The sequence below is a fragment of the Drosophila montana genome, unplaced genomic scaffold, assembly GCF_035044405.1.
Source record: "Drosophila montana isolate Dmon_TW-CO22-7 unplaced genomic scaffold, ASM3504440v1 contig_3833_1, whole genome shotgun sequence".
NCBI classification, from domain to species: domain Eukaryota; kingdom Metazoa; phylum Arthropoda; class Insecta; order Diptera; family Drosophilidae; genus Drosophila; species Drosophila montana.
Window position 1 is genome coordinate 697,361 of NW_026998704.1, and position 24,682 is coordinate 722,042.

The window sequence follows — 24,682 nt, forward strand, 5'->3', positions numbered from 1 at the left end:
TCATATGTGCTCTTATCATGGGACATATGTATATGTATAAATGCATATACATATGTATGTGTGCATTTACATATTTGAGCATATTTGAATTTGCATATATATGCATGCATTTACACATTTAGATGTAGATAGAAACATACATAAATACAAGCATACATACACACATGTATGCTTTTATGTTGGCAAGCAGATACATATGTATGTAAGTACGCATTTAAATATGTATGCACGCATGCATTCATTTGTATGTGTGTATTCGCTTATGCATGGACGCATCCATATATTTACATCTGTATGTATGTACTATATTCCAGTGAGCGAGCAATAAGAATGTATGTACATATGTATGTTCGCTTACCGCAAGCAGACCAAGTTCTATTCCAGCTGCACTGCAATAAAAAATTATAATTTGAGTTTTTGCAGTAATTTGAGATTTAGTGAATTTAATAAGACTTACATTATTTTTTATATTATATTAACAATTACATCGCTGCTAAAACACTGTAATTCACTTTTGTGCTTTAATCTTACTTTCATTTTATTCCTCCTCATTTCTTCTGCTCCAACTTTAACCGTTGTTTTGCTAGTGATGTGCATATTGAAAAGTGTGTCTCCCTCTCACTAACCGATAGTTATTAAATTATCAAGCGCGTGTATGTGAACTTTTCACTATCGAAATAACAAGCTCCTACAATTACAAAGATAATAATGATCTTCGGTCTTCAGAGAATCCATGCTCTCTCCCATTTTTAGTAAATAACTTTTCATTCAATTGCCACCCAATTCAGGACAATTTTCTAAATTTAATGTTTCATTTTTGATATATTTTGTTTTTGTTTTTTTAATTAGCTCATATGATTTTTACAACTTAAATTAGGCTTATAAAATAGGCGTGTAATCAATAGTATTCACAAGGAATTGTACAAGGTTTGTTTTTTTTTTGTATAAAAATACGTTAAATTTGATGTAAAATTAAAAGTTCTGTGTGTTCATAAAATTCCTTAAAAGCTAAACAGACGTCGATATCAACTTAATTAGCACGAACGAACTACACTGCCCCACAAAAGTTTTCAGTTTAAAAAATTGTTTGTTTTATTTTTAGAGGAGCGACTGCAACAACTTGTAGGGTATATATGTGTGTGTGTGTGTGTGTGTGTGTGTGTGAATCGCTTATCAACTAGAAACGCTGCCATTATCATAAAACTAAACACTAAACGCTACTCAAGATGTTGTAGTATGCTTATAATATTTATAATTATTATTATTAGGAGCAATACTACGTCTACAATTTAAATGACTTTTGTACAAAGTGAAAAAGAGCTCGATTTATGTTGCTGTTGTTGTTGTTGTTGTTGCCATTTATCGAATTGCAATCTAATCTAATAGCCATTTGCCGGTCGTCTGCAACTGCGTCCAGGAACTGCTATCACAAATTTGAATTTATTTTATTTTTATTGTATACAGTGAAGCTCATGAGGAGTGGCTGCTGCTTCACATGAACGCAGCGTTCGACCAGCTGGCTATTGCAACGGCTGCAGCAACTGCCGGTTAGCTTTCCATGGGCCGCACCTGCTGCAGTGCAGCCTCCGCACTGCCCGCTGTGGCAGCAGCAGCTGCTGCTGCGGCGCTGTTGCAATGTTGCTGCGCTGTTGCAGCAGCAGCTGCTGCAGTTGCAGTTGCAGTTGCTGTTGCAGTTGTTACTGCTGTTGTTGTGTCGGCGTTCATCATGCTGCTGCTGTTGCTGCTGCTGACGCTGCTGCTGTTGACGTTGCTGCTGGCGGCATTGTTGACAGTTATGTGCGCACTGGACGTAACAGCTGCGGCTGCTGCAACGGCAGCGGAAACTGTTGCTGCATTAGAATTTGCTGTGGTAGCAGCTGCTGCTGCTGGCGTTGCGCCTGCTGTTGGTGTTGCACCGGCAACAGTTGCTGCGGCGGCGCCGCTGTTGTTGCTGCCCGACTGCAGCACCTTGTAGCGCGTGTAGACGCGATACGGCGTCTTGGACGTATCCTTCTGCTGCAGCGATTTCGTTCTGCTGGTGGCGCCCCAGCCGCTGGCATTGATCTGCTCCGGCGTCTTGCCCAGCAGCCAGTCGCTGCAGTGCTGCTGCAGTTGCTCGCTGACGTGCTGCTGCAGCCATCTGTTGACGTAGCTCTGGAAGCGTGTGTACTTGGCCTGTGTAACGCGGCAATGACTCTGCGGGTGGAGAGGGGGTGGGTGAGGAGTTTAGTATTGCAATCGAAGGGTTTATTGGTTAATTGTGTGTGTGTGGGGGGGCTGGCTGGCTCACCTTCTTGGCACGACGCACTGCATCGTATTTGAGTAGATTGAGATTCTTGCTGGTCACAAAGCAGCGCCCGTTGCTGGCATTTGTGCTTATCTCGTCACGGTCATTGAACGCATACTGCTCCGCCAGGCCCACCTGTGAGGCGCCCAAGCGTTCAGGTGCGCGTTTGCTCCAACTGTTGTTGTTGTTGTTAATATTGCTGTTGTTGTTGCTGTTGTTGTTGCTGCTGCTGTTGGCATTTGGCGGCGTCTCGGTCGCAGCAGCATGCGCCTCGATGCCGATGCCGCTGCAGCTGCGCTTCTGTTCAAACAGCTGACGCACTTGCTCCTCGTGCAGCTGCGAGCGCCGCTTGTTGCGCAGCAGAAAACGAGCTTTGCGAGCGCCGCGCACCAGCTGCAAGAGTGAGAGGGGGAATAAAATAAAAAAGAAAAAGGCATTTAGTACATATTGTTTATGGCACGAAACTTAAACAAATTGTAAATGCAATTTGAACATGCTTTCACAAAAAAACACAAATTGACAAGTAAAAGAAGTTAAGGTACTTAAGCCTAGGGTATGCGTTTGTGTGAGTGTGTGGGTGTGTTTGAGTGTGTGGTTGTGGAAAATGAGTCAACAAACAATAATATACACTACAAGTTAAGCTAGAAGAAGAACCAAAGAGACACAAATTGTGGCTAGGTACCAGGCCAAGACTGGACACGCACACAGACACAGAGACAGACACAGACACACACGCACACACACAAACAATCACATTCATTAACATAATAGAATGAAAATAATCACAGATTTAAAAAGCGAATCGCCTTTCATACAAATATGTTTAGCTACATAATTTTAAATGAATTTTTATGCATAACGATGTCAGGCATAACTTACCTTTGCGTAAAACTTAAAAGCGTATACTATATGTACACACACACATTGTGTGTGTGTGTGTGCCACACAGCAGCTGCACTAAGCCCAAAAGGAAAACCCAAAAACAACAAACAAATGCAAAAACAAACGAGAGAAACCCAATTTAAAGAACCTAAACAACGTTTATACATCATCAAATGCTCAGTTATATATATTTATGCTTTGTAATTTTGTAGTGGAGTTATAAAAAATGTTAAATATATATATATGTGTGGGTGTATGTTATATGTATATACATATAACACGCCTACGGGCTGCCTGCTGTAAGAGCAGGCTGCATTTTAAAGTAATCTCTCACTCTCGCTCTCTCTGTCCTCTCTTTACAAAAATTTGCTACGCTGAACACTTAAACTAGACGATAATACTACATACATACAAACATTATTTACAGTTGTTTTTGCTTTTAACTTCGTTTTCGATAACATATCGATATGTAGCAATCGATCACCATTTGCAATTCGTCACACACAAACACACGCACGCATACACTGTCCACCCATTACTCTAATTTCTCGCTCTCTCTCTGGCCCTCTCTTCACATTCAACTACATATCTCTGCTCTTGGCTTTTACTGTGCTGGGCATTGTCTTAAGACAATCTGTAGTTGTTCCTTTGAAGACGAACGAACGAAAAACATAATCGAAATAAGAAATAAGTTGCAATAAATGCGTGCCTATGAATATTATTTGGAAACTACTAGTTAACATATTAATATATGCATTTAACTTATGTGTTCATTTTGGGTATGTACTAAAATTTACATATGTATGTTTATGTATAAATTATGGTATTCGACTTTTTACACTCAAATGTTCTATGTATGTATGTGATTGGATGGATGGGTGTGAATGTGTGTATGCATTTGTCTATGCGTGTATATGTATATATGGTGCAGATGGTGGGGGGGTAGCTGGATGAGAACTGTTTTCGTTGTTTTTGTTGTTGCGGTTTTTGGTTGGTTAATCTCAAAAAACAAATTCATTTATTACTATTTCATTTTGCAATACGACTTTTTCTTCTTCTTATTCAATGAAATTATCAAAACTATTTTGTTATTTCAAGCCTTGGAATTGACCTGGTACAAAAAATAAAGTGGAAAAAATGAGAGAAAAAATGCAGAAAAAAGCATTAATTAGTGAACATTTTTCTTTTTTTTTCGTTTTTTTTTTTTTTAAGTTTGGTTCGCATACGGATATGTGGGCGATTGGTAGGCGGCATGTTGAAATGAGAGACGAAACGGAAAGAAAAGAGAACGATAAAATGAAAGTTGTAGAAAAGTAGAAAATGTGCGTAAAGCGCAAGAGGGCCCGCAAAATCAAAATCTAAAAAAAAAAATATCAAATATAACTGTCAACAGTTTTGTGAACTGTGAGGACAAGTGGATGAAGTAAGAGAGAAACACAAATATATATATACAAACGCAATACATTAGAGCAATACGATATGCATGTATATGTACATATGTAAAAGTAAAAATAAAATAACTGTCTGGTTCGTAACTCGTTTTTTTTTTTATAGATAATAATTCAACTTTTTGTTGAGAGAGACCACGGTATCGATGGCCTTGATTTGTACAAATAAATAACTACATAGGGATTTGTACAATAAAATACAACTTAATAATTTACCTAACTGTAACTGGAATAATGTTCCGTACGGGATTTTATGTATGAAAAGTTATTATTACAATCTAATCTAAATATCGAATCGAAATATCGAATGGAATAATCGAAAGCATCATATCTCAAAAGGTTTGATGAGACGGACAACTGGCTGGCAAATACTCTTTTTATATGGAAATAATAAAATCTTATTTTGGACTTTTAACTTATAAGGCAAAACAGTTTTGACTAGTTATTGCTGTATATCTACAGTTATTCCATTGTTATAAACATAGATAGCTTTAACTATCGAAATTTGTTGAAAAGTTTTCAGATTTCTATTGTTACTTTATGATTTAAAATCTATTCAAGTCGTAACTAACTTAAGTGATTTTGTGAACTAAACTTAATAACAACAACAAAACAAACAAACAAACAAATGAACACAACAGAGAATACAACACAAACAACATGGTTAACCACTCGTCAAGCACACACAAAGCTGCTGCTGTAGCTTATGTAGCCGATACGCTTAGATACGCTTATTTTTTAATGGGCTCCACTCACCTCAGCGTTCTCCTCTTCCTCCTCCGTTTTGATGTCGGACGTTTCCACTAGATTGTCATTGCCTGACGCTGTCTGATTGTTGCTGTTGTTGTTATTGTTGTTGTTGTTGCTGCTGTTGTTATTGCTGCTACTGCTGCTGCCGCTGCCGCCTCCGGCGCCCATCGCTGGATTCGCCAAGCGTTCCACATATTTGCTAAACTTTTGCGCTTTCAATGCGGCCGGCTTCTCGACCTCCTCCGGCTCCGAGTCGAGCAATTCAATGGTCACGCGACAATCGATCTTGTACTGTAATTGCGAAAAGATATTGTTAGGGTATTCGGATTCGGGTATAATCACAATCAATTAGTTACTGCCAGACATACAATGTACACTTTGAAGCAGTTCTCCTCGTTGAGGATGCTCTCCGCCTTGCGCTGGTAGCCCAGCTCGCGCTCGTAGCTCTTGTGGGCGTCGCGACAGTAGCCGCCGGTGCTGCTGCGTCTCTGCTCGCTGGCATACAGCTCCACGCAGTCCAAGGCGGCGCGCTCCGTGACACAGTTCTGCAGCTGTCGCACGGCATTGGAAACAACCTGGTGGCAATTGGGAAGCATGAGATTAGACAGTCCGCTTATGGATTCATCGTCATTTGGGCTTACCTTATCCAGCGTAAAGGATATGTAGGCATAGATGCCAAACATTTCGCGCATGGTGTCCTCAAAGGTATTCGAATCCATGTTGCCGTCCAGCACATTCTTCAGCATATCGAGAAACGTGGGATAATAGTCCTCCACCTGCACATCCGGTTTGGGCTTCAAGCGCAATGCCGTCGCCGTGCTCTCGCGCCGATTCACGCGACACCGCTCCTCCTCGATGGCCAGGAGACGCGCCCGCTCGTACATGACGTGCAGGCGATCACAGAGGATGGCATGCAGGCGCAGGAACAGGTACCAATTGTTGTTGGCAAAGAACAGCGAATAGGATTCATCCTAAAGTTGAGGGAGCAAGTGAATCTGGCATTAGTAAACCTTCAGTGGAGTTTCCAACAGTTGCACTTACCTCACGCTGACCCTGCGCATGCGCTGGCAGCAGCGAGGGATTCGCACAGTCTCCGCTCTGCTCCTGCTTGACATTCACATCGCTGCCGCCGATGGATGCGATGGCTGCGGCTGCTGCTGACGTCGTTGCTGCAGCCTCTTCGCTCCGCCTGGGACTACTCGCTGCCGTTGCGGGTGTTTTCGAAGCTTCCTCGGCGACTGTTGTTCGATGCGTCGCATCTGGATCAGGCTTATCCTTGGCATCAGCTGTTGTTGTTGTTGCTGCTGCTACTGCCGCAGCTGCGGCGGCTGATGAGGTGGACGGCGTTGCATCGTCAGCTGTTGCAGCAGCAGCAGCAGCTGTTGCTGTTGTTGTCGCTGGCAGCATTTTGCTGGTTGTATCCTCGGGTTCCTTTTTAATGGCCGTCGTTACAGGTGCTATACTGGCGCTGGCAACGCCGCCGCCGATGCTGCTGCTGCTGCTCGCATTGCTGCGCGCCGGCGAGGCGCTCTCGCTGAGCGTGCCGCCGCCGCCACCGCCGATGCCCCCGCCAACGATGCCACCTTTGGGGGCACGACTCACTGGCGAGTCGACTTCCATTTTAGTGTCATCTACCAAAAATGGAAAGGCTATAGAGAAAGGCGTGCAACAACAACAACGACAACAACAAGAACAACAGCAAAGATTGTTTTGTGTGGTGTGTGTGTGGTGATCGTAGTGTATACGTTGGGTCGGTGATGTTCGTTTTGGACGCCCAGTTTGTTGTTGGGCGGTTGTTAGTCAACAAAATTATGCATTTCAAATTACATTTGATTAAGTTACAAATTATTTATGCAAATTTGTTTTTGTGAACGAACGGTAAATGATTTGCCAATTTATCAGTTCAAATTTACGTTTTTTTTTTGTTTTGCAAATAGAAGAAAAAAAGAAAAAGAAAACGAAAAACATTCACTAAGTTAAAATACTTGAAATTAACAATTGGGCTTTTTGTTTCGATTTTTTTTTTAAATAAATACATACATTAATTATGTTTTAAATGTTGGGTTAGATATATTTAATATTTATCTATTGAATATATAAAATATTGTTAGTAGCAAAAAAATAAATATTGTTTAAATAAATAAATACAAATTTGGTGTAAAATAAAATAAATATCTAACGCTTGTGCATATGTGTGTGTCATGAATTCTACAAATTGCAATTATTTATATTTTGAAAAATAATTTATATTAATTTAAAATGTTTAATATTGCCAGACCTATCTAATTTTAAGCTTTCTAATTCATTTATTACATTATTAAGTTGGCTTCGCCTTGCCAATTCATTAATTTAATTAAATTGATAACATTTTTCTGAAAGATTTAAATCAATAATTTGGAGTATTTAAAAACCTTTTAAGTATTTACTAATTTTCAAAATTAACTAAAATACTAACAAGGTGGCAACGCTCTAAAGACATTTTTCTGTTAAATTCGAAACAAATTTAGCGAAAAAGTTAAAAGATGATATAATAATAATATACATATAAAAGTATATTTAACAATTTATACAAACGAACTAAATCAATGATTTAAATGTGCAAAAACAAATAACAGAATTGTAGGGTTGCCACAGTTTAATAAGAAGTTAAGTTGGGTGCACTTTGAGAGTTTGACTAAATTCATAAATTATTGCGTATGCAAAACTTTTTAAGTGCGTTTTGTGAAAATATTGAAGAAGTCTAAGATATGATAATAAAAATAATAATGACTAATTGTTGTGTGAATATCATGCAAAGCTCTATTATGTGCATACGAAAAAACTAATATAATAATTAAATAAATGTGTTATTTGTCTGAATGTTTCTAGTTTAGGGAAAGGAATCTAGTTTTTGCAGCTTACCGTCATCGCGTTCATCGTCGCTGAGCGGCTGTCGGGGCGCAAAGAATAGGTCAGGCACAAATTGTCGAATGATCTGTTTGATTTTCTGCTTCTCCTGCTTCTGGATGCCCGTCTGGCGCTTGACATGATGTATCAGCAAATTGGCCGCATCGTCCAGTATGGTTTTATCCTTGTATGGCAGCACCAGGTGCGGCCCGGTCGCCTCCATGGCATCGTCATCCTGGTCGTGACGCTCATCGTAGAGCGTCTCGATCTCATTGAAGAGACTCTTGGAGCGCAGGGCCTTCATGTCGTTGGGCTTGAAATTGATTGCCTGATGGTCCAGCGATTTGAGATAATATTTCTCGTTCTGTTCGCGCCACTGTTTATTGAAGTTCTGCAAAATAACGAGAATAAAGTGAATGTTGAGCTATTTTATATAAATAGACTTGTTGCAAACCTTTTGTGCATCCCGCCACTCCTCCTCCTTGACCTTGAGCCGCTTAAGGACAATGGGCACCGCCACGGAGGGATTCTTTTTCATGCCTTGGATTATCTCGCCGGACTTGTCGCCGTAAATGCGATGTATCGCCCGCTGGTGTATCGTTTGGGACGTGCCGCCCAAATGATCATCCAAATGGTATTTGGCCAGCTCTTCGGGCGACATGCGCGACATTTTCTTTTGTACATTCTCCAGGACACGTATCGTGGCGCTGTTCACCTCGATGACCAGATCCAGCTCGAAACGCTCGTCCTCCGTTCTGTGAATATTCCTTTTGTTTAGAGCGTTTGTTGATTGGTTAATTCATAAAATATAAACGAAAGCCAAAGAACAGAAACAGAAACCGTCACGAAAACAGAAACAGAAACGAAAAACAGAAAGTGAAGGACAGAAAAGGGTACAAGGGTGCAAGGGGGAGTGAGTAGAAACTAAACCGACACTCACCTGTAGATGGTCTCCTCAAACTGGGTCTTGCGCGACGTAACAAACGTTGAATCCTCGCTGGCCCATGTCGGAAACGAGACCCACTTATCGTTGAGCACCTCGCGGCACAGAGCCGTTCGCCCGCTGCACTTCTTCGGCACCGTGGACTGCGGCAGGGCGCAATAGGAGGCGCCCAAACGCTTGCACAGCGACAAGTCCACATCTTGGACATAGTCCGTGCTCTGGTGACTGCTCGCCCGCTCATGCGAGCTGCTATTGCTGCCCTGACGTTGGGTGGCGGCTAGCGGCAGGCCATCGATGAGCCCGCCAGCGCCACCGGCTGAGCCGCCCACCTGGCCGGACATGGGCGGACCGAGAAAATCGGTGAACCAGCGCAACAGATCCGGAAACTTCATCAGAAACGGCGAGACAAGTCCCAGCAGCTCCGTTTTGGACACAATCTCCTGATTGAAGAGCGTCAGGCAGCGCAAGAAATTGTCGTAGACCTCGGGACTGCGCAGCGCTTTGCGCACCTTGTCAAAGAAGGCCGCATCCGAGATGGTGCACTTGCGCGATGCCTCCGAGAAGCTGACATCCCGACAATAGGGCTTTGGTCTTTTCGCCGGCGGTGGTCCGCTGCCGACACTGGCGCCACCGATACCACTGGAAACCGATGCGGCACCCAGCTCATCGACCGCTTGTCGCCTGCTGCTGCTGCTGCTCGAATTGTGCGCATTGTGGTGCGGATGCGGATGGGCGGGCAGCTGCTGCGGCGGTGTCACATAGCTGGCAATGTTTGGCGAGTTGCGATCCAGCGAATTGTCGTTCAGATGTGGCAGATGCTGCAGATTGGAGATGCCCCCATAGCTGGGCGATTTCTTCTGCGACATGTTCGGATGCTGTGCCACATACTTTTGCGCATGATGATTATTGCGCTGATCCAGCACAGCGCCCACGCCGACCACACTGCCGCGCAGCCCGCTGGGCGGTGTCCCACTCGAGAGTAGATGCGGCGGTGGCAGGCCCTGATGCCGCTGCTGTTGCTGCAGCTGCTGCTGCTGCTGCTGTTGTTGTCCCAGTCCATGGTACTCCTTCTCGAAGATGCTGCCGCTGATGATGTGATTCTGTTGCACGGCGCAGGACTTGATGCTGACGCTGGTATTGACCGCCGACAGATTGCCAATGGCAGCGGCATGCGCATGCGCGCTGCTGCTATCGATCTGGGAGAGCGTCGCCCCGCTGCTCAAGTGCAAGGGGGAGCCACTGTTGGGCACCGCCGACGGCGAGGCCGACGACATGCTGATGTGTGCACCGCCGCTTAACGTGGCCGTCGTTGTGGTGCGCTGCTGCTGCTGCTGCTTGTTGTGATGGTCGTTGTGCAGCGATGATTTGGACATGTATTGTGCAGCTGCGGCAGCGGCAGCAGAGGACTGATGATTGGTGGCATCCGGCAGAAATTGTCCAAATTCACGCAACAGATCCTCGTCCTGGCCAAAGAGCTTGGCCACCTGCGTGTAGACTTCCTGTTCGGTCAGCATTTTGCCCTGGTTGAGGCCGCTGCCGGTGCTGCCCTCCTTCATCACCTTCTGCTCCTTTTGATAGGCGTGCAGTATTTCCAGGAATTTCTTGTATTTGGCCGGCTGGCTTTGGAATCGATTCTGCGGCAGATTAAACAGAAGATACCTCGCATTAATATAAATACAAGTAGGGTGTTTAGTTAGCTGCTTACCTTGATTTTATTCACATAGGTTATGGCGTGATTGAATTCCACCGGCTGATTCTGCTGGCCCGTCGTCTCGCCGAGCAGTATGGACTGATGCGCCTGCTGGATGTGATGTAGATTGTGCTGTGCAGCGGGGCCAGCGTGTGGACTTAGCTCACTTAATGAATTTGGCGTTGGTGGACCAACGGAAATGCTGGAACCAGCCGTTGATGACACCGATGCAGCCACTTGACCAGGACCCGTTGGCGTTATGGTTGCACGCTGTTCAGCCCGATCTCTTGAATAATTCTGTGGCACATAAGGCGATACACCCACACCGACACCGACTCCGACGCCAACGCTGCCTGGTGCCGGGGCTGAGCTGCTTGTGACGTGCACATGACCGCCCGGCGATTGAGCAGCAGCAACAGTTGTTGGCTGCAATGCGTGTATGGTCGTCTGGGTGAGCGAGGCGCCACCGTGGGTCATCAAATTGACGGCGCCAGCCGTTTGTATCTGGGCCACAGCCGCTGCAGCAGCGGCAGCTGCACCACCGGGGCCACCTGGACCCTGCGATTGTGCCAGCGGCTTGAGCGTCGTATGTGCATTCACGCTGCTCGCCAACGGGCTGTTGCCAGCGGCTGCAATCATGTGCACCGTGCCCGTGCTGCTGGGCGCGCCGGGTGGCGATGGCATCGAGACAACCGGCACGGAGCAGCCGAGCGCATCGGAATGGATTTCAATCTTATAGCCGGGCGGCAGAAACATATTGAAGCCATAGATGAGCTCCGTGTGGCCCTTAAATAGCGTGGAGACGCGTTCAATAACGCCCGGCGTGTCAATGCAATGTGACTTGAACTCCTTCATGATGTCCAGGAAGTTGTTGTAGATTTGCGGCTGATCGGAATATTGGTATTTAACCTGATCCAGATAGCTGAGTGCATCCTCGACCTTAAGACGAGGCGCGGCGCTGCCGCCGCCACCCACCGCCGACTGTCCCTGCGGTGGCGTGCTGTTGCCAGCGCCTGCCCCAGCTGCAGCACCAGCTGCGCCCGGTCCATTGGGCGGCGTTGTCAGCAGTGCTGCCGGCTGCGTCTGCTGTGCTGTTGTTGTCAGACTGCCGCTGGTGGCGTTCGTTTGGGTGCCGCTTATCGTGCGCTGACGTATGCTGCCCGTCTGACAGCTGCTGGACACTGTTTGGGAGCCGCCGCCGCCACCTGCTCCACCGGCCGCTGATGCGGCAACTGCAGCACCGCCAGTAACATGAATTTGCACCGAGTTGCCATCCGTTGTGCTGGCCTTCAGAGTGCCGCCCGCTTGAATTGAGGCTACGCTATAAGCTGCGCAAGGAAAATACATAAAAAAAAGACAGTCATGAGCACAAAAGCTGGTATTCGGGATATGCAGTTGCACTTACATGTGGTATACTGCAAGGTTTGTGTGCCCGCGCTGCCCGTGGAGACGACAACGCCGCCGGCGCCGGGGCCACCGACGCCTGTAACGTTTGTTTGGGCGCCGGTGCTGGCGCTATCGACAATGCTGCTCGTTGTTTTAAGATTTGTTGCCGTCGGCGTTGTGGACGGCAAATAGGCAATGGTCTGGGCGCCGCCATGCTGCGGCGTCAATATGCGATGGTGTATCGAGCCGATGCCGCTGATTGTGGCACTGTGTGCATTTGGTACCACAGTGCCGATGGTAACGCCTCCAGCTGTATTGACGCCCACGCTGGTTGTGCCACTGTTGGCACCTACACCTCCGCCACCGCCCGGTCCTGGGCCGGTGCGTGTGCCAAATTGGACTTCATCGATGCGCGTGCGTTTCATCATGCTTAAAAGGAATTGAAGTACTGTGTTGGATCTCCTCCTGCTGTCTCTTCTGGCTTTGCTTTGTTGCTCTAATCTAAATTATTACGAATTGTTGTTATTGGGGCCTGGAATCCGCCGCCGCCGCCGGTTGGGGAGAGTTGGATATCGCTCTCTACGAGCGTATGTAGTAGGCAACAAACGGTCGTGGTCGTAACTGGTAACTGGACTGCAGCACTTGCTCTGCTCGTGTATCCAACATATGTTGTTCTGTTTGGTGATTTTGTTGTCTATGCATTTGGATATAGACGCGCCAGTCCGCTTTAGCGGCTAGCAGCAAAAATGCTCAAACTATTTTGATATTTCTGAGTTGATTAGAGTTACGGTTTCGGCGCCTGTCTCTAGCGCTGCCACGTCGCAGTCGCAGTTGTGTTCTTTCTATTGTCGCTGTCGCAGCAATCACTGCAAACAGAAAGGAAATACAAGAAATTAAATAAGCGTGAAATTAGTAGAATGAACACACACACACACACACATTTGGCATATGGAGCACTCACCCCACACAGCCAAACACCGATGATGACATACTTTCTTTTAAGACCCCAAGACACTTTTAAAAAAAAAAAAAACAATAACAATAAATCTGCTGGCGATCACATCGATTTCGAGTAAGTCTAGCATCAGCTGATAAATTCTAAGCATCGATACTTATCGATATACTTATATCGATTATTCGTGGGCATTTTATTATTCCTATTGAAAAACAACATCAATGTGCTCACTCTTTTTTCATATTGGTTTTGGTGTATTTTTAGTATATTTAATTTTAATTTAAACAGTTACCAATAAAATTACAAATTTTTGGACGATAAATTCTTCACTATAGCCACACAATCACACTCACTAAACTATGTATGCGCACGTATGAGTAGTAGAAAATTATCTCTTTGTCCGCAGCCAATAACAACAACAACTACAATAATAGCAGCAGCAGAGCGCCCGTCAGATCGGAGAGCCATCAGTTGTGTATGCGTGTATGTGTGTGCCTATGTGTAAGTAAGCGCAACCGGAATTGGGCGCGCGCGCTTTGTTGTTTTTAACGGGTACAGTAAAAACTGGCAAGGGAGGGCAGCAGCCAAGAGAATGCTGAAAGCTTTTTATGACCCATGCACGACGATGACGACGTCAACTTGCATAAAAAAACAAAAAAAAAAACCACAGCGAGTATGTAACGTAAGAGCGAGGGGGCTCCTGAAGGGGGTGCACAGGGTGTTTGCCTGTATCTACACGATTTACAAGAGGCAGGCCGCGCAGCAGCCGTCACACAAAAGAATGAGTACGTAGAGTGGTTGTGGTGGTGGTGGTGAGGCGGCTATTTCTCTCCTTGCTTTCCTTCTTTCTTTCAATTCTGCTGCAGCAACATGCAAGAGAGCGATAGCGAGCGCACACGCGCATACTACAAGAGAGCAAGAGAAAGAGGGCCGAATATTTGTTTTGTGGCGCAGTTTGGATATTTTCAAAGGTTTTTTTTTTGTTTTTTAACGATGGCTCAACGACAGCAACAACTATAAACAAGTATTTGGCGGGCGCTCTGTAGTGGCAACTACAACAGCCAAGAACGAGAAGCAAGCCAAGCCACTTGTGTTCCCCAGTGAGTGCGTTTTCGTGTCGTTAAAAGTGTAAATATAACTTGAATTTAGAAGAGCCCGAATGTGAATGTGTGCGTGTAAATGTACATGCAAGCATTTGTATATGCTAGCGGGAGGCAGTGAAACGAAAATACCATGGGACGAGGATGACTCCATTGCCACCTCCTCTGTGAAACTGCCTAGCAAATTTGTTGAATTCACAGTGGGCAAACGTTTAAATTATGTGTATTTGTAAACATCAAATTACAGTAATTTGCATTTGAAAACTGTACCGGGGCTCCAGACAACACACTTTTTGGTTATCAAGAGAGCGTGTGCCGTGCTGTGTTGCGCCTCCCGCAGCAAATAATCCTTCAAGTGTTATGGCCAAATGCGAAAACAAGTTGAAAACGTTTGTCGCGACACACGACTCTCCCATTTTCCCCACTCTCTCTCTCTCTCTCTCTCTCTCTCTCTCTCTAAATAACTGCGTGTGGCCTTTTGTTGTTATTGCTCTGGCGTGCTGATGTCTGTATTTTGGAGCACTATGACCGCCATACCAGCTATAACACACACACACACATCTGCGTTTATATTTGTCGCTCTCGCGGTGAGCACCGTTGCAGAGCTTGCTCGAGCAAAATTGGGGCGTTCGTTGTAATTGTTCATTTGCGCGCGTGTGTGTGTGAAGGGGAGACATGTGGGCAAATTTTCCCTCCATTTTTTTTTCTTTTTATTCATCATAGCTGTATTACGTGCACACGTCTATTATCTTATCTGTTTTGTTATGTATACACAGCAGGGAATAACGCAAATGTAGGCAAATATGCAAAAACATTTAGCTTCGACGGGAACTTCTTATTATTTAGCACTGTATTTTTTCTTTATTAGTGTATTAATAGTTTTTTTTTTTGCCGCTTTTGCACTCACGCTGGGTAACACTGTGTGCTATTAATAAATTTTGCAAATACATAAAACATATGGATGTGTAGAGAATTAAGTACCTACGTATATATGTATATATATGAATGTATGCATACATACTATAGGTTTTGAGTAAAACAGAATAGAATACAAAACAAGAACAATAAACCAGAAGGTAGACTGGTAGATTCAAGCTCATAGCCCAAGTAGTCGAACAGTTGTGAGCGAAGATGCTCTCATTGAAACACACTCATGCAGTTGTATAAAAAGAGATAGAGAGAGTCAGAGAGACGTTGGTGATTGCTCTTGGAGCCGCAGGCCAAGCCAGCTGCCAGTGAGCTATTCTGTGTTGGGAGCCCATTTATATATATGCACGCACACACATTAAAAAAATGCGCGTATATGTTATGTATATATATTTATATATATGCACAAAATATATATACAGACGTTCATGCGAATGGCGCATCAAAGCAAAAGTCGAGATAAGCGCACGAACTGAGAACAGACGGACGAACGAACGAATGAACGAACGAAAATAAAACGACACTACGTTGAAAAAATACAGTCAGTTCACAAGCAAGCCAAAAGCAATGTTAAAAACGTATGTGTGTGTGTATGTGTATACGCGTGTTTGTGGCTGTTCGAGTGTGTGTGTGTGTGTGTGTGTGTTGAGTGCGAGCAGCCCGTCGACTTTTTGTCTGTGCGCTTTATATGTATATGTATGCATGTCTTTTGTGCATGTCGCTTGTATGTGTGTGTTTGTGTGCCGTCGTCGTATATAAACCAATTGAAATTGACCTAACCTAAAAATGTTGTATTTTTCACAAGTTTTAGCTGTGAACAAGTACGCAGATGGTATAAATTATCATATAACTAAACTGATTTTATACATTTGGGCAATAGTTCGGTCGGTTTTCTTAAATATTCCTCACCCCGCGGAAGGGAACTTACATCAGAAACGGTGTACATATGTATGTATTCGAGAAGTGTATGTATGCACAAATACATACATAAGTGTATTTACTATAAACTGTTGGCTTGTTATTCAAAACTTTCACGTTTTACGCAGTATTTTGCACTAGATTTTATTTCACACTGTACAACTTTTCACCTTTTTCTTCTTCAGTACATGAGCATTGTATTGTATGTATGTATTGCAGCCGTTTTTCACAAAAATATTTTGTACGTTTCAGCTTTTTAATAACGCTACGCGGTAAATTGATGTGTTTTTAATACTTTTACAATATTGAATTTAAATTCACTTTTCAACAATTTTCCTCCTAGTGAATTTCTACAGATATTCACAAAAATTTGGCGAGGAAACGTTTTCGTACGTCTTAACGCCGCCGCAAACATTTTCGATTAAACGACGGCCTGTGTGAGCAAAGAAACAAAAGAGCGCGAAATGCGGAGAGAGCGAACTAGCAGCAGCCAGAGAGGGAGAGCGCCAGATAAAGAAACGGGTGGATGAGAGGGAGAGTAAATGCGCGCGCGCAGTGTTGCTTTGGAATTCTTCATTTTCATTTTCGTAACTGTTGTTGCTATTGCTACAATGGCAACGGACGACGAGCAGCATATCAAACAGGGAGGCAACGCAGCAGCACAACATCAAGCCTCTACGAGCACAAAAAAATGGGGAAAATTCTGCTTTGAGTATAAAAGTAAATACATGCTTTTATATATATTATATACATAATATGTGGCATATACAAACTACACTCAACACACATGTATTTCATGGTATGTAGCGAGTCTTGTTGCTGTGCGTTCAAATTGCAATCTGTGTGGCAGAAAACATTTCGTGGAAACGGCCGAGTAGCTGGATGTGTGCGGAATAAACCATGCTGTATATTTGGAGAGCCAACAAGCCGCTCACTGTGTTCACACTAAGCGCAACGGCCAGAACATTTTGACATTGGAGTAGAGCGGAAGCAGCTAACCATAATTCCACAAAAATTAAGACAGTGAGCAAAGATCACGAGTTTAATCGAAATTGGTCATTTTCGATGTGTAATCTAAAAAAATGCTGGACGAAAAATCAAGCAAAGTGCAAAAATGGCTCATAAACTTGACTACGTAAAGCTTACGTAAGTGCAAAAGGCACAACAGTATGGTGTGAAAGAGTCAGCATGACTGTCCAATGAGCGGCAACAGACAGGGTGTTTCGGGTGACGGTCATGACGCGCATAGCAAAGTGATGGCAATAGCGAGTTCGCTCAAGCTCAAACACCCTGTACAGCCGGAGAGAGAAAGAAAAAGAGCGTACTAGGTGAGAGATGACAACACCCACACTCAGGCAATGACAAAGATACAGGCAACACTCACGAGTCCAAGCAACAGCGATATTGCAGTACATAATGAAATCGACGAAACTGAAAATCAGAAACCAAACAGACGAGTAGCTGGCTACAACAGTGCCACGGTTACACTTTGTTTCGGCGGTGGCGGCGACAGCGACGCGGCATACACCTTGCCTCACCTCACCTTACACTTGACTCACGCATGCACACAAATACAGATAAACATGCAGTTATGTACATATGTGTATATTCTTTGCAAGTGGTGGTGAAATGGTAGTTTTTGCTGCTGTCAAAACGGAAACGAGAAGAAGCACAAATACAGAGACACCACACAACGGCCATAGAAAGCAACCAGACAGTTCGAGCACAAGGTAAAAAAAGTGGATGCAAGTTGCGGCGATGCCAACGCCATCTCACCATGGCAATGGCGTAGATATACATACATATATGTATGCACATACATGCATACATACATTGGCCAGCAGAGAGCATTGGTCTTTCCGCTCTTCGCAATGGTCAAACACATGTTGGAATTTGATCGGCCGCGAGAAAAGAGCAACTCAACTTTGAATGGGGCTGACTGCAGCCAGCGTAGCGGCGGCGAAGCGTCAATAAAAATCTGTATACTTGCGAATTGTGCGCTCATCATGATGATGATTGTGGTGGTGGTGGTGGTGGAAATGGAAACCTTGCAATTATCGATTTCTTTTTCATGCGCTCGCTGCTGCTGCTGCTGCTGCACTGCGCAGCGGGGGCGGAGTGAGAGCGTAAAAAGGAAACTTAACAGTAACAGTAAAGAGCATAAGCGAGAGACTGTCACCTGTCAGCTGCACAAGAACTGCAACTGCAACTGCGTTAGTTAATGCAAATCGAGTGAACAATTTTTAGACACACACATGACATGCGGCCAAAGTTCAAAGTTCACGAGCAGGCGCCTTGCACGCAGTTGCATGGACGAGTGACGCCTACAAGAGCAGCACCCGCCAGCCCAATCTAGCGCATACATCTACAAGAAAAACAAGTGCAAAAGGGACAACCACACTTGTGTGTGTGTGTGTGTGTGTGTGTGCGTGGCTGCGTGTGTATGTGTGTGCTGCTATCTTGGCAACCGCAGTCCGCACGGTGGGCCACACACGCATGTTTATTTGCCTTTTTCCAGGTACTGTCGATGGTTTCTTTTACCGTATGTATGTGCTTGTGTTCTCAGGTGGTTTAATTTATAAACTAATTGGTATACACTAATTTCAGATGCCCTTTGCTGCCATTTGCTATTGCGCAACAATAAAAACATGTATCGCATGCACACACACACACACGTGCACATACATATGTAAATATCAAAAACAACAATAACAGCAGCTGCAGCAGCAACCGAATCGCTAAACAGTTCGAGAACGACAACAACAACAATTGTTTTTTTATGCTGAGTTGCATTTTACAATAATTTTGTCAATTTGTATGTGAATGCAACAAGAATTTCCGTGGTATCAGATAATAGTTTACAATTACGTGCAAAATAAGCAAAAATGTGCAAAATCAAAAACAAAAAAAACATTGTAAAAGTGCAGCTATAAAAAATCAAACAAGGTTTGATAAGTTTTGAAAGAGCATAACGTAAATCTGAATAACTCTCTATGTGGAAGAGGGATTGTTGTTTTTGTTAAAATATAGACTAAAACTAATTTAAACTAAATGTTTTTGTAGAGCCTCGATGTTTATGAATCGTCGGAAAATGTCATGTGTGCGACATCAATTTATGAACTTGAATTATGCACAAAAATGTTCTGTAAATTTTGTATTATGAAAAGGGCCTACTATATTTAAAAAAAAGCTTAACTGTTTGTTTATTAATACATGCTGCATAGTTAACAATTTTAAAGTTTGTAAATTAAAAAACATCAATTCTAAAGCATTAAAACCTTCTATATTCAAGAGAAATTGTTGTGCTTATAAATCAAAGCTATATAGACTGAATAATTTAAGTTTTTTATAATGCAACACATTGTCAAATTGTGCATATGTAAGATATAAACGGACGACTATGATTCCAGTCGATTTCAAAGATATGTTACACAAAAACATTCCTTTATACTTTTGAAAATAAGGTGTCAAAAAAACTGAAACACTTTTCATATTTCATTATTGTTGAATAGTTGTAGAAGATATGTGAGTAAATATCTAAAATATTTGTGCATAAGATATTCTAAATAATATTCTGAATTTGGCGGCCTTTCCATTTTATAAATATCTATAAGACAATTGTTAAAAAGAAGTCTGGCACTCTGAATGTATCTAAGATAATCAAGACCATCTATAGAAAAGTCTTACTTCAGATGGGAAAACTCCAAATTAAAATACAACAAACTTAAGAATAGTAAAATTGTTTGTAAATTCCAAGAATTTCGCACATGATTTTCACAGTCGGGTTCAAGATTTGCTCATTGGCCCTTGGCAAACAAACAAACAAACTGAGAAGAAGAAAAGACTCTGTAAATTTCAAAGTATTTCTTGCAGGCGCTCCCCAAAGACAAATCGCTTGAGCTAGTCGCTATTTACATAGAAGGTGACACAAAATAAATACTAAGATTGTTGAGCAAAGCTAAATGCCGAATTTTAAATACACTTTAAAAGATCTAAGACCCGAACAAAAAGTTTAAAGTGCCTAAGGCATAAGCAGGTTATTCCTATTAGGAATATAAAGTTAAAATGAACTTAATTGATATTTTAAATGTTTGGAAAACTTCCCAAAATATTTTGAAAATTTGAACAAAATAGTTATAATCTACAAATGTAATACATGTTCACAAGTTTCCTAATCTTACAAAGGTAATTAAGTCGCTTTTGGAAAACATTGCTTGCGATTGTCTTGCTATAGTTTTTTCTGGCAAATAATTTCTGGTAAATAATTCAAAGCGTTACATAGTTCGTTCAAAAGGAAGCACAGCCTAACGTAAGGGTATTAAAACGAAGTGCGATCGTATGTAACTATAACTCGTTTTTCAAGTTTTCACGTCTTTTTTGGTAAATGAGCAAAAAAGAAAAAAAGAGAAGGCAACAGCCAAAAGCTTCAGCAAAGCCAAAAGCCAAACCAGACTTCGTTCAGAAGAGCGAGCAACAAAATTGAGGTCTTATCAAGAAAATGTATGCGGGCGGGCGGGGTGTAGTTTTGCGGAAATGAAAGGAATATGCTAGAAATGCAAATAGAATTGCGAAAGCTGCGACAAAACCAAACACGGAGAGCTGTATTTGCCGGCAAAAGAGAAAATGTATTTTGAACATAATATATGCATATATTTGACAGAAAATGTATTTTTTATAAAAACGTTTTGTTTTGTACAATTTGAAATAAGTTGCGTTCTAGCCGGGCTTAAGTAACTGCAACGAGAGGGCGGCGGTGGGAGAGCATCTGAGCTGCTGACAACATTGTGTTTTGTTGTTGTTGTATTAAATGTTAAGGTGAGAGAGCGGGAGCGAGAGAGCCGCTCTCCGCTCACTCAAACAACACACACACGCGCACACACACGTATGCGTTCTCATTTATCGGTGTGCGATTGCAACCGTGTGTTTGTATAAATGATATGCGTCATTGTTGTTGCTCTTTTCAATACCTTCCATTTTACAGCAATATTTATTGTGTGGCATTTTTTAAATACTTATTTTTATCAAATATTTATATAGGCAAAATGTCTACGTTCACAATTTTCAAAGGCACACACACACACAAGTGCAATCGAATTGCGGATATTTCGCATTCACGTTGACAAAGGAAAGGCAGCCTTTGTGCATATGCTATGCACAATTAATAAATTATTAATTAATGAATAACACTTGTAGGGAATTTCATATAGCTGTAGACGCCTGTTTCACGAACGCTATCGCGGAGCGTAATCAATTGAGGTATTGAGGTTATGTACAAATTACTCACACACACACGCTCAAGCACAACACTCTCTTATATATATATATGTATATACAAATCTGCATGTGTATGCATACGTATATAGTAATAATGGGCGCGCATTTTTTCTATATACAGCAGCAACATATAATATTTACACTGCTTAAATTAGATATTACATTACACATACCTGGTTTAACTTGGCTTGCGGCTCACAAAACATGCCACAAGGTAAAAACTTTCAATTGTATTTTTCACTCTCAGCTGTAGCAACTGGTCACGTTCACAGATTGTACGCGAGATTTTTGCTACGATTTTATATGGAATTTTTTCCTTTATTATATTTTTTAATTTAGCTACAACAAGGGAGAAAAGCGCGTGAGGCTCTGCTTCTTACGTTTGCAACAAACACACACACGCACGCACGCATAAGCACACACACACACAATGCATGCACTTGGAATCGATTTTATGCTGCTGCCGCTGCTAATGTGCTCCCGTTGCTGACGAAGCTCCAACGCCTACGAACTTTTTGTATGCTCTGCACGTAAAATGCGCCTCCGCAAAACTACGCTTCTTTATAAACTTCACATATGTATGCCATATACACACGCACAGACACACTCACACACTCATGCAAACGTTGTGTGGCTGTGTTTGTATTGCTTTTAAAGTGCCTAACCATTTACATTTAGCTGATTTACTTTGTTTTGCAGGGTTCCTCTCATATGTGTTGCGCGCTGGAATGTGTTGCACTAATTTATCTTGTTGACTTTGGATTAAATTTAATTAGTCGCACTACTGAGTTGTGACCAGCTAGTTGCAGACGCGCGATGAACACAATCGATATGCACTTTTGACACTACACCGTAAATATATATCGACCGCCGCCATAATTTTTGCAGCTGCCGATGTGGCGGCAATGTTAAAAATAATAGTCACCCTAAAAATATATTATCGATCATTCCATTCCCCAATACGACGGTGTACAGCATACTGTTGCTCATCTAAAAACGAAATTATGTATTAACATTGGTATATACTATTACACACATATTACTCCAGTTTCTGTAACTTGTAGTTGCTTAGTTTTTTATCAGTTTTTAAAAAAAACCTATTTGAGTGTAACATTACCGAATGAGTTTAACTGTCGGTTTGCTTAGCAACATGTGTCTCAACACACGCATGTTGCGCAATAAATTAGTTGCATTCACTCTCAACATTTCTACAATCGATTTCTCAGTACAAAGAATCGATACTATCGAATTTTAACAATTTTATAAGCAATTCCTAAATTAAAAGAGAATAAAATATTTGGGGCTTTCAATGCATAATTGTTAGAACACTAAGCAGTTGAAATAAGCATTTGAAACCACGTGCAATACATTATTAATCGATAATATGAAATTTCAAATCTGTACTTTCTATGTAATTAATTGTCTGGGCCAGTTAACAGCTGTTAAATTCAAATGATTTCGCCGTTTGCTGTCAAACATGCCGTCGACTTAAACATTAAAATAAATGATGTTTTCCTACAAAATATCATATAACGTAAATTGAATTATATTAAAGAGTTATTAAATCAAAATTTCAGTGACGCGCGCTTTTCCAAGAATAAATGTACACTCGCTGTTAATAACACTGCAGCGAAATGTTAAGGTTGGTTGCTGTGCCCTGTTACCAGTAATCGCACATTCGTGCTGGTAGCAGCGAACGAGAAAGACGCGTTTTGGGTTCGTTGGAAATTGTATAAGAGTGTGTGTTGGTGTCAAAAGTTAAGAAGTGCAGCTGTCGCTTGAAACAAATAAAAACCGCATTATTGCCACTTATAAAAAAATCAAATTGCAACCAAGCAACAACTAAGTGCACGTAAAGCCAATAAAAAGTGGCCAAAAACAAAGAAAACACGATACTAAGAGCAAATATACAAATAATGCATGTAAAATAATTTCAACGCCCAAAAGCCGCCGGCCAGCCGACGCCGTTGACGCCGCAGTCGCTTGTTGAAACAAATGAAATGAAATGTGTGCATTGAGTGCGAAATGCGTTGAATTTGTAAAAATGCAGTGCTGACACAGTGAAACGGGAGCATAAATATATGAAAAATATTAACAAATTCATACGAAAATGAAAATCAAAAACGAAACGAAAACTGCGCTCCCCGTGTGTGCATGAGTATTTAGGCGTGTGTGTGTGTGTATGTATGTGTGCGTGTGTGTGCAGAACAAGCAACACAAAAAAGAAGGAACGATGGCCGCGGCAGCAGCAGCAGCAGCGGCAGCCGCATTTTGCTGACGTACCTGCTCCGCAATTAGAGTAACCATAACCGAAAATCAAGGCAAATGTTGCGGCTTAAAATGCAAACTGGTTACTTTAATTGCCAAACAGCTACGTAATGCTATTTTCCGCTGAACGCTGTCGCTGCTCATCTACGATGTTTGAATATGTCTGCTGCGGCGGCGAGAGAGTAACATTCGAGTGCACAGATAGAGAGACAGTGTGAGAGAGAGGGAGAGCGAGCTACCGCTGGCTTAAGAAAATGTATGGCCATATTTGTTTCTTGTCGGTTCCCTTTTGAAACTATTTTCTGCTGCTGCTGTTGCCGTTCTCGCCGTCTGCCTTTTGCTGCCGCATTTCTTAGATAAAAAAACGGCGAACGCTTCTTGCAGATAAAAATGTGCCGCAAAAATGTATCTTGATGTTCGAAATTCGCTTTGTGAGTGTGTGTGTGTGTATATGTGTTTGTTTACAATGCGATGGCAATTTGCACTCTAGGTGTGTGTGTGTGTGTTTGTTGTGCGTGATATGGGCCATAAAAGAATTAAAAATTTAATGTGCATTTAATTCATTTTTCAAAACCAACAGAAAAATATTTAAAAATCTGCAACTGCATAAAAAAGCAAACCACATAGAAACCTCAATAACCAACACGAAACGATAAATAACGAATATAGATACGCAGAAAGAATAACAATAAAAGAAATATGTCAGAAGAAGTCGATCGCAACGACCCCGAGCTGAAATATCTCTCGGTGGAGCGCAATCAATTCAATGATCCGGCCACACAGGCCGAATGGACACAGAAACGTCTCGTCTGGGTGCCCCACGAGAATCAGGTGAGTGTTTTATTTTAGGGATATTTCCTGCATTTAATTGCACTGAATTGTGCATTTCCCAACACTATTTTCTAAGTTCCACATTCCTTCGACTAGGAACACATTCCACAATTGTCGCATTTGTTTACGTACAGGCA

The 24,682-nt window shown here is 42.5% G+C and overlaps 2 protein-coding genes and 1 long non-coding RNA gene across 9 annotated transcripts in view; 1 reads left to right on the top strand and 2 right to left on the bottom strand.

The window, feature by feature from the left end:
* Nucleotides 1-928: 928 nt before the first annotated feature.
* Nucleotides 929-22,264, bottom strand: Sin3A (SIN3 transcription regulator family member A). Of its 6 annotated transcripts, none has more exons than XM_064695667.1 (12): nucleotides 21,620-22,262; nucleotides 12,292-13,138; nucleotides 10,902-12,214; nucleotides 9,194-10,830; nucleotides 8,708-9,008; nucleotides 8,269-8,644; nucleotides 6,409-7,016; nucleotides 6,009-6,338; nucleotides 5,736-5,942; nucleotides 5,374-5,658; nucleotides 2,291-2,680; nucleotides 929-2,196 (listed from the first exon to the last, which is right to left on the bottom strand). In XM_064695667.1, exons 2-12 carry the CDS (start codon nucleotides 12,698-12,700, stop codon nucleotides 1,549-1,551), a joined length of 6,504 nt encoding a protein of 2,167 aa, XP_064551737.1. In that variant the 5' UTR covers nucleotides 12,701-13,138; nucleotides 21,620-22,262; the 3' UTR covers nucleotides 929-1,548. The 6 variants fall into 6 exon arrangements, with proteins under 6 accessions (XP_064551737.1, XP_064551738.1, XP_064551735.1 ...); XM_064695668.1 differs by having other exon boundaries at nucleotides 6,409-6,998; nucleotides 8,708-9,020; XM_064695665.1 differs by having other exon boundaries at nucleotides 8,708-9,020.
* A 791-nt stretch (nucleotides 22,265-23,055) lies between these two features.
* Nucleotides 23,056-24,682, top strand: part of zip (myosin heavy chain 10) — a 33,957-nt gene continuing 32,330 nt past the window's right edge. The window contains exons 1-2 of one of the 2 annotated variants that reach the window (XM_064695671.1): nucleotides 23,056-23,162; nucleotides 24,295-24,545. In XM_064695671.1, the coding sequence (XP_064551741.1) occupies nucleotides 24,414-24,545 (132 nt within the window). In that variant the 5' untranslated portion in view covers nucleotides 23,056-23,162; nucleotides 24,295-24,413. The remainder of the gene's footprint in view (nucleotides 23,163-24,294; nucleotides 24,546-24,682) is intronic. The other variant, XM_064695672.1, reaches the window with a different exon arrangement.
* LOC135437694 (uncharacterized) lies at nucleotides 23,074-23,836 on the bottom strand. The gene is made up of 2 exons (XR_010437732.1): nucleotides 23,730-23,836; nucleotides 23,074-23,217 (listed from the first exon to the last, which is right to left on the bottom strand). It is a non-coding gene; the product is annotated as an uncharacterized LOC135437694 (long non-coding RNA).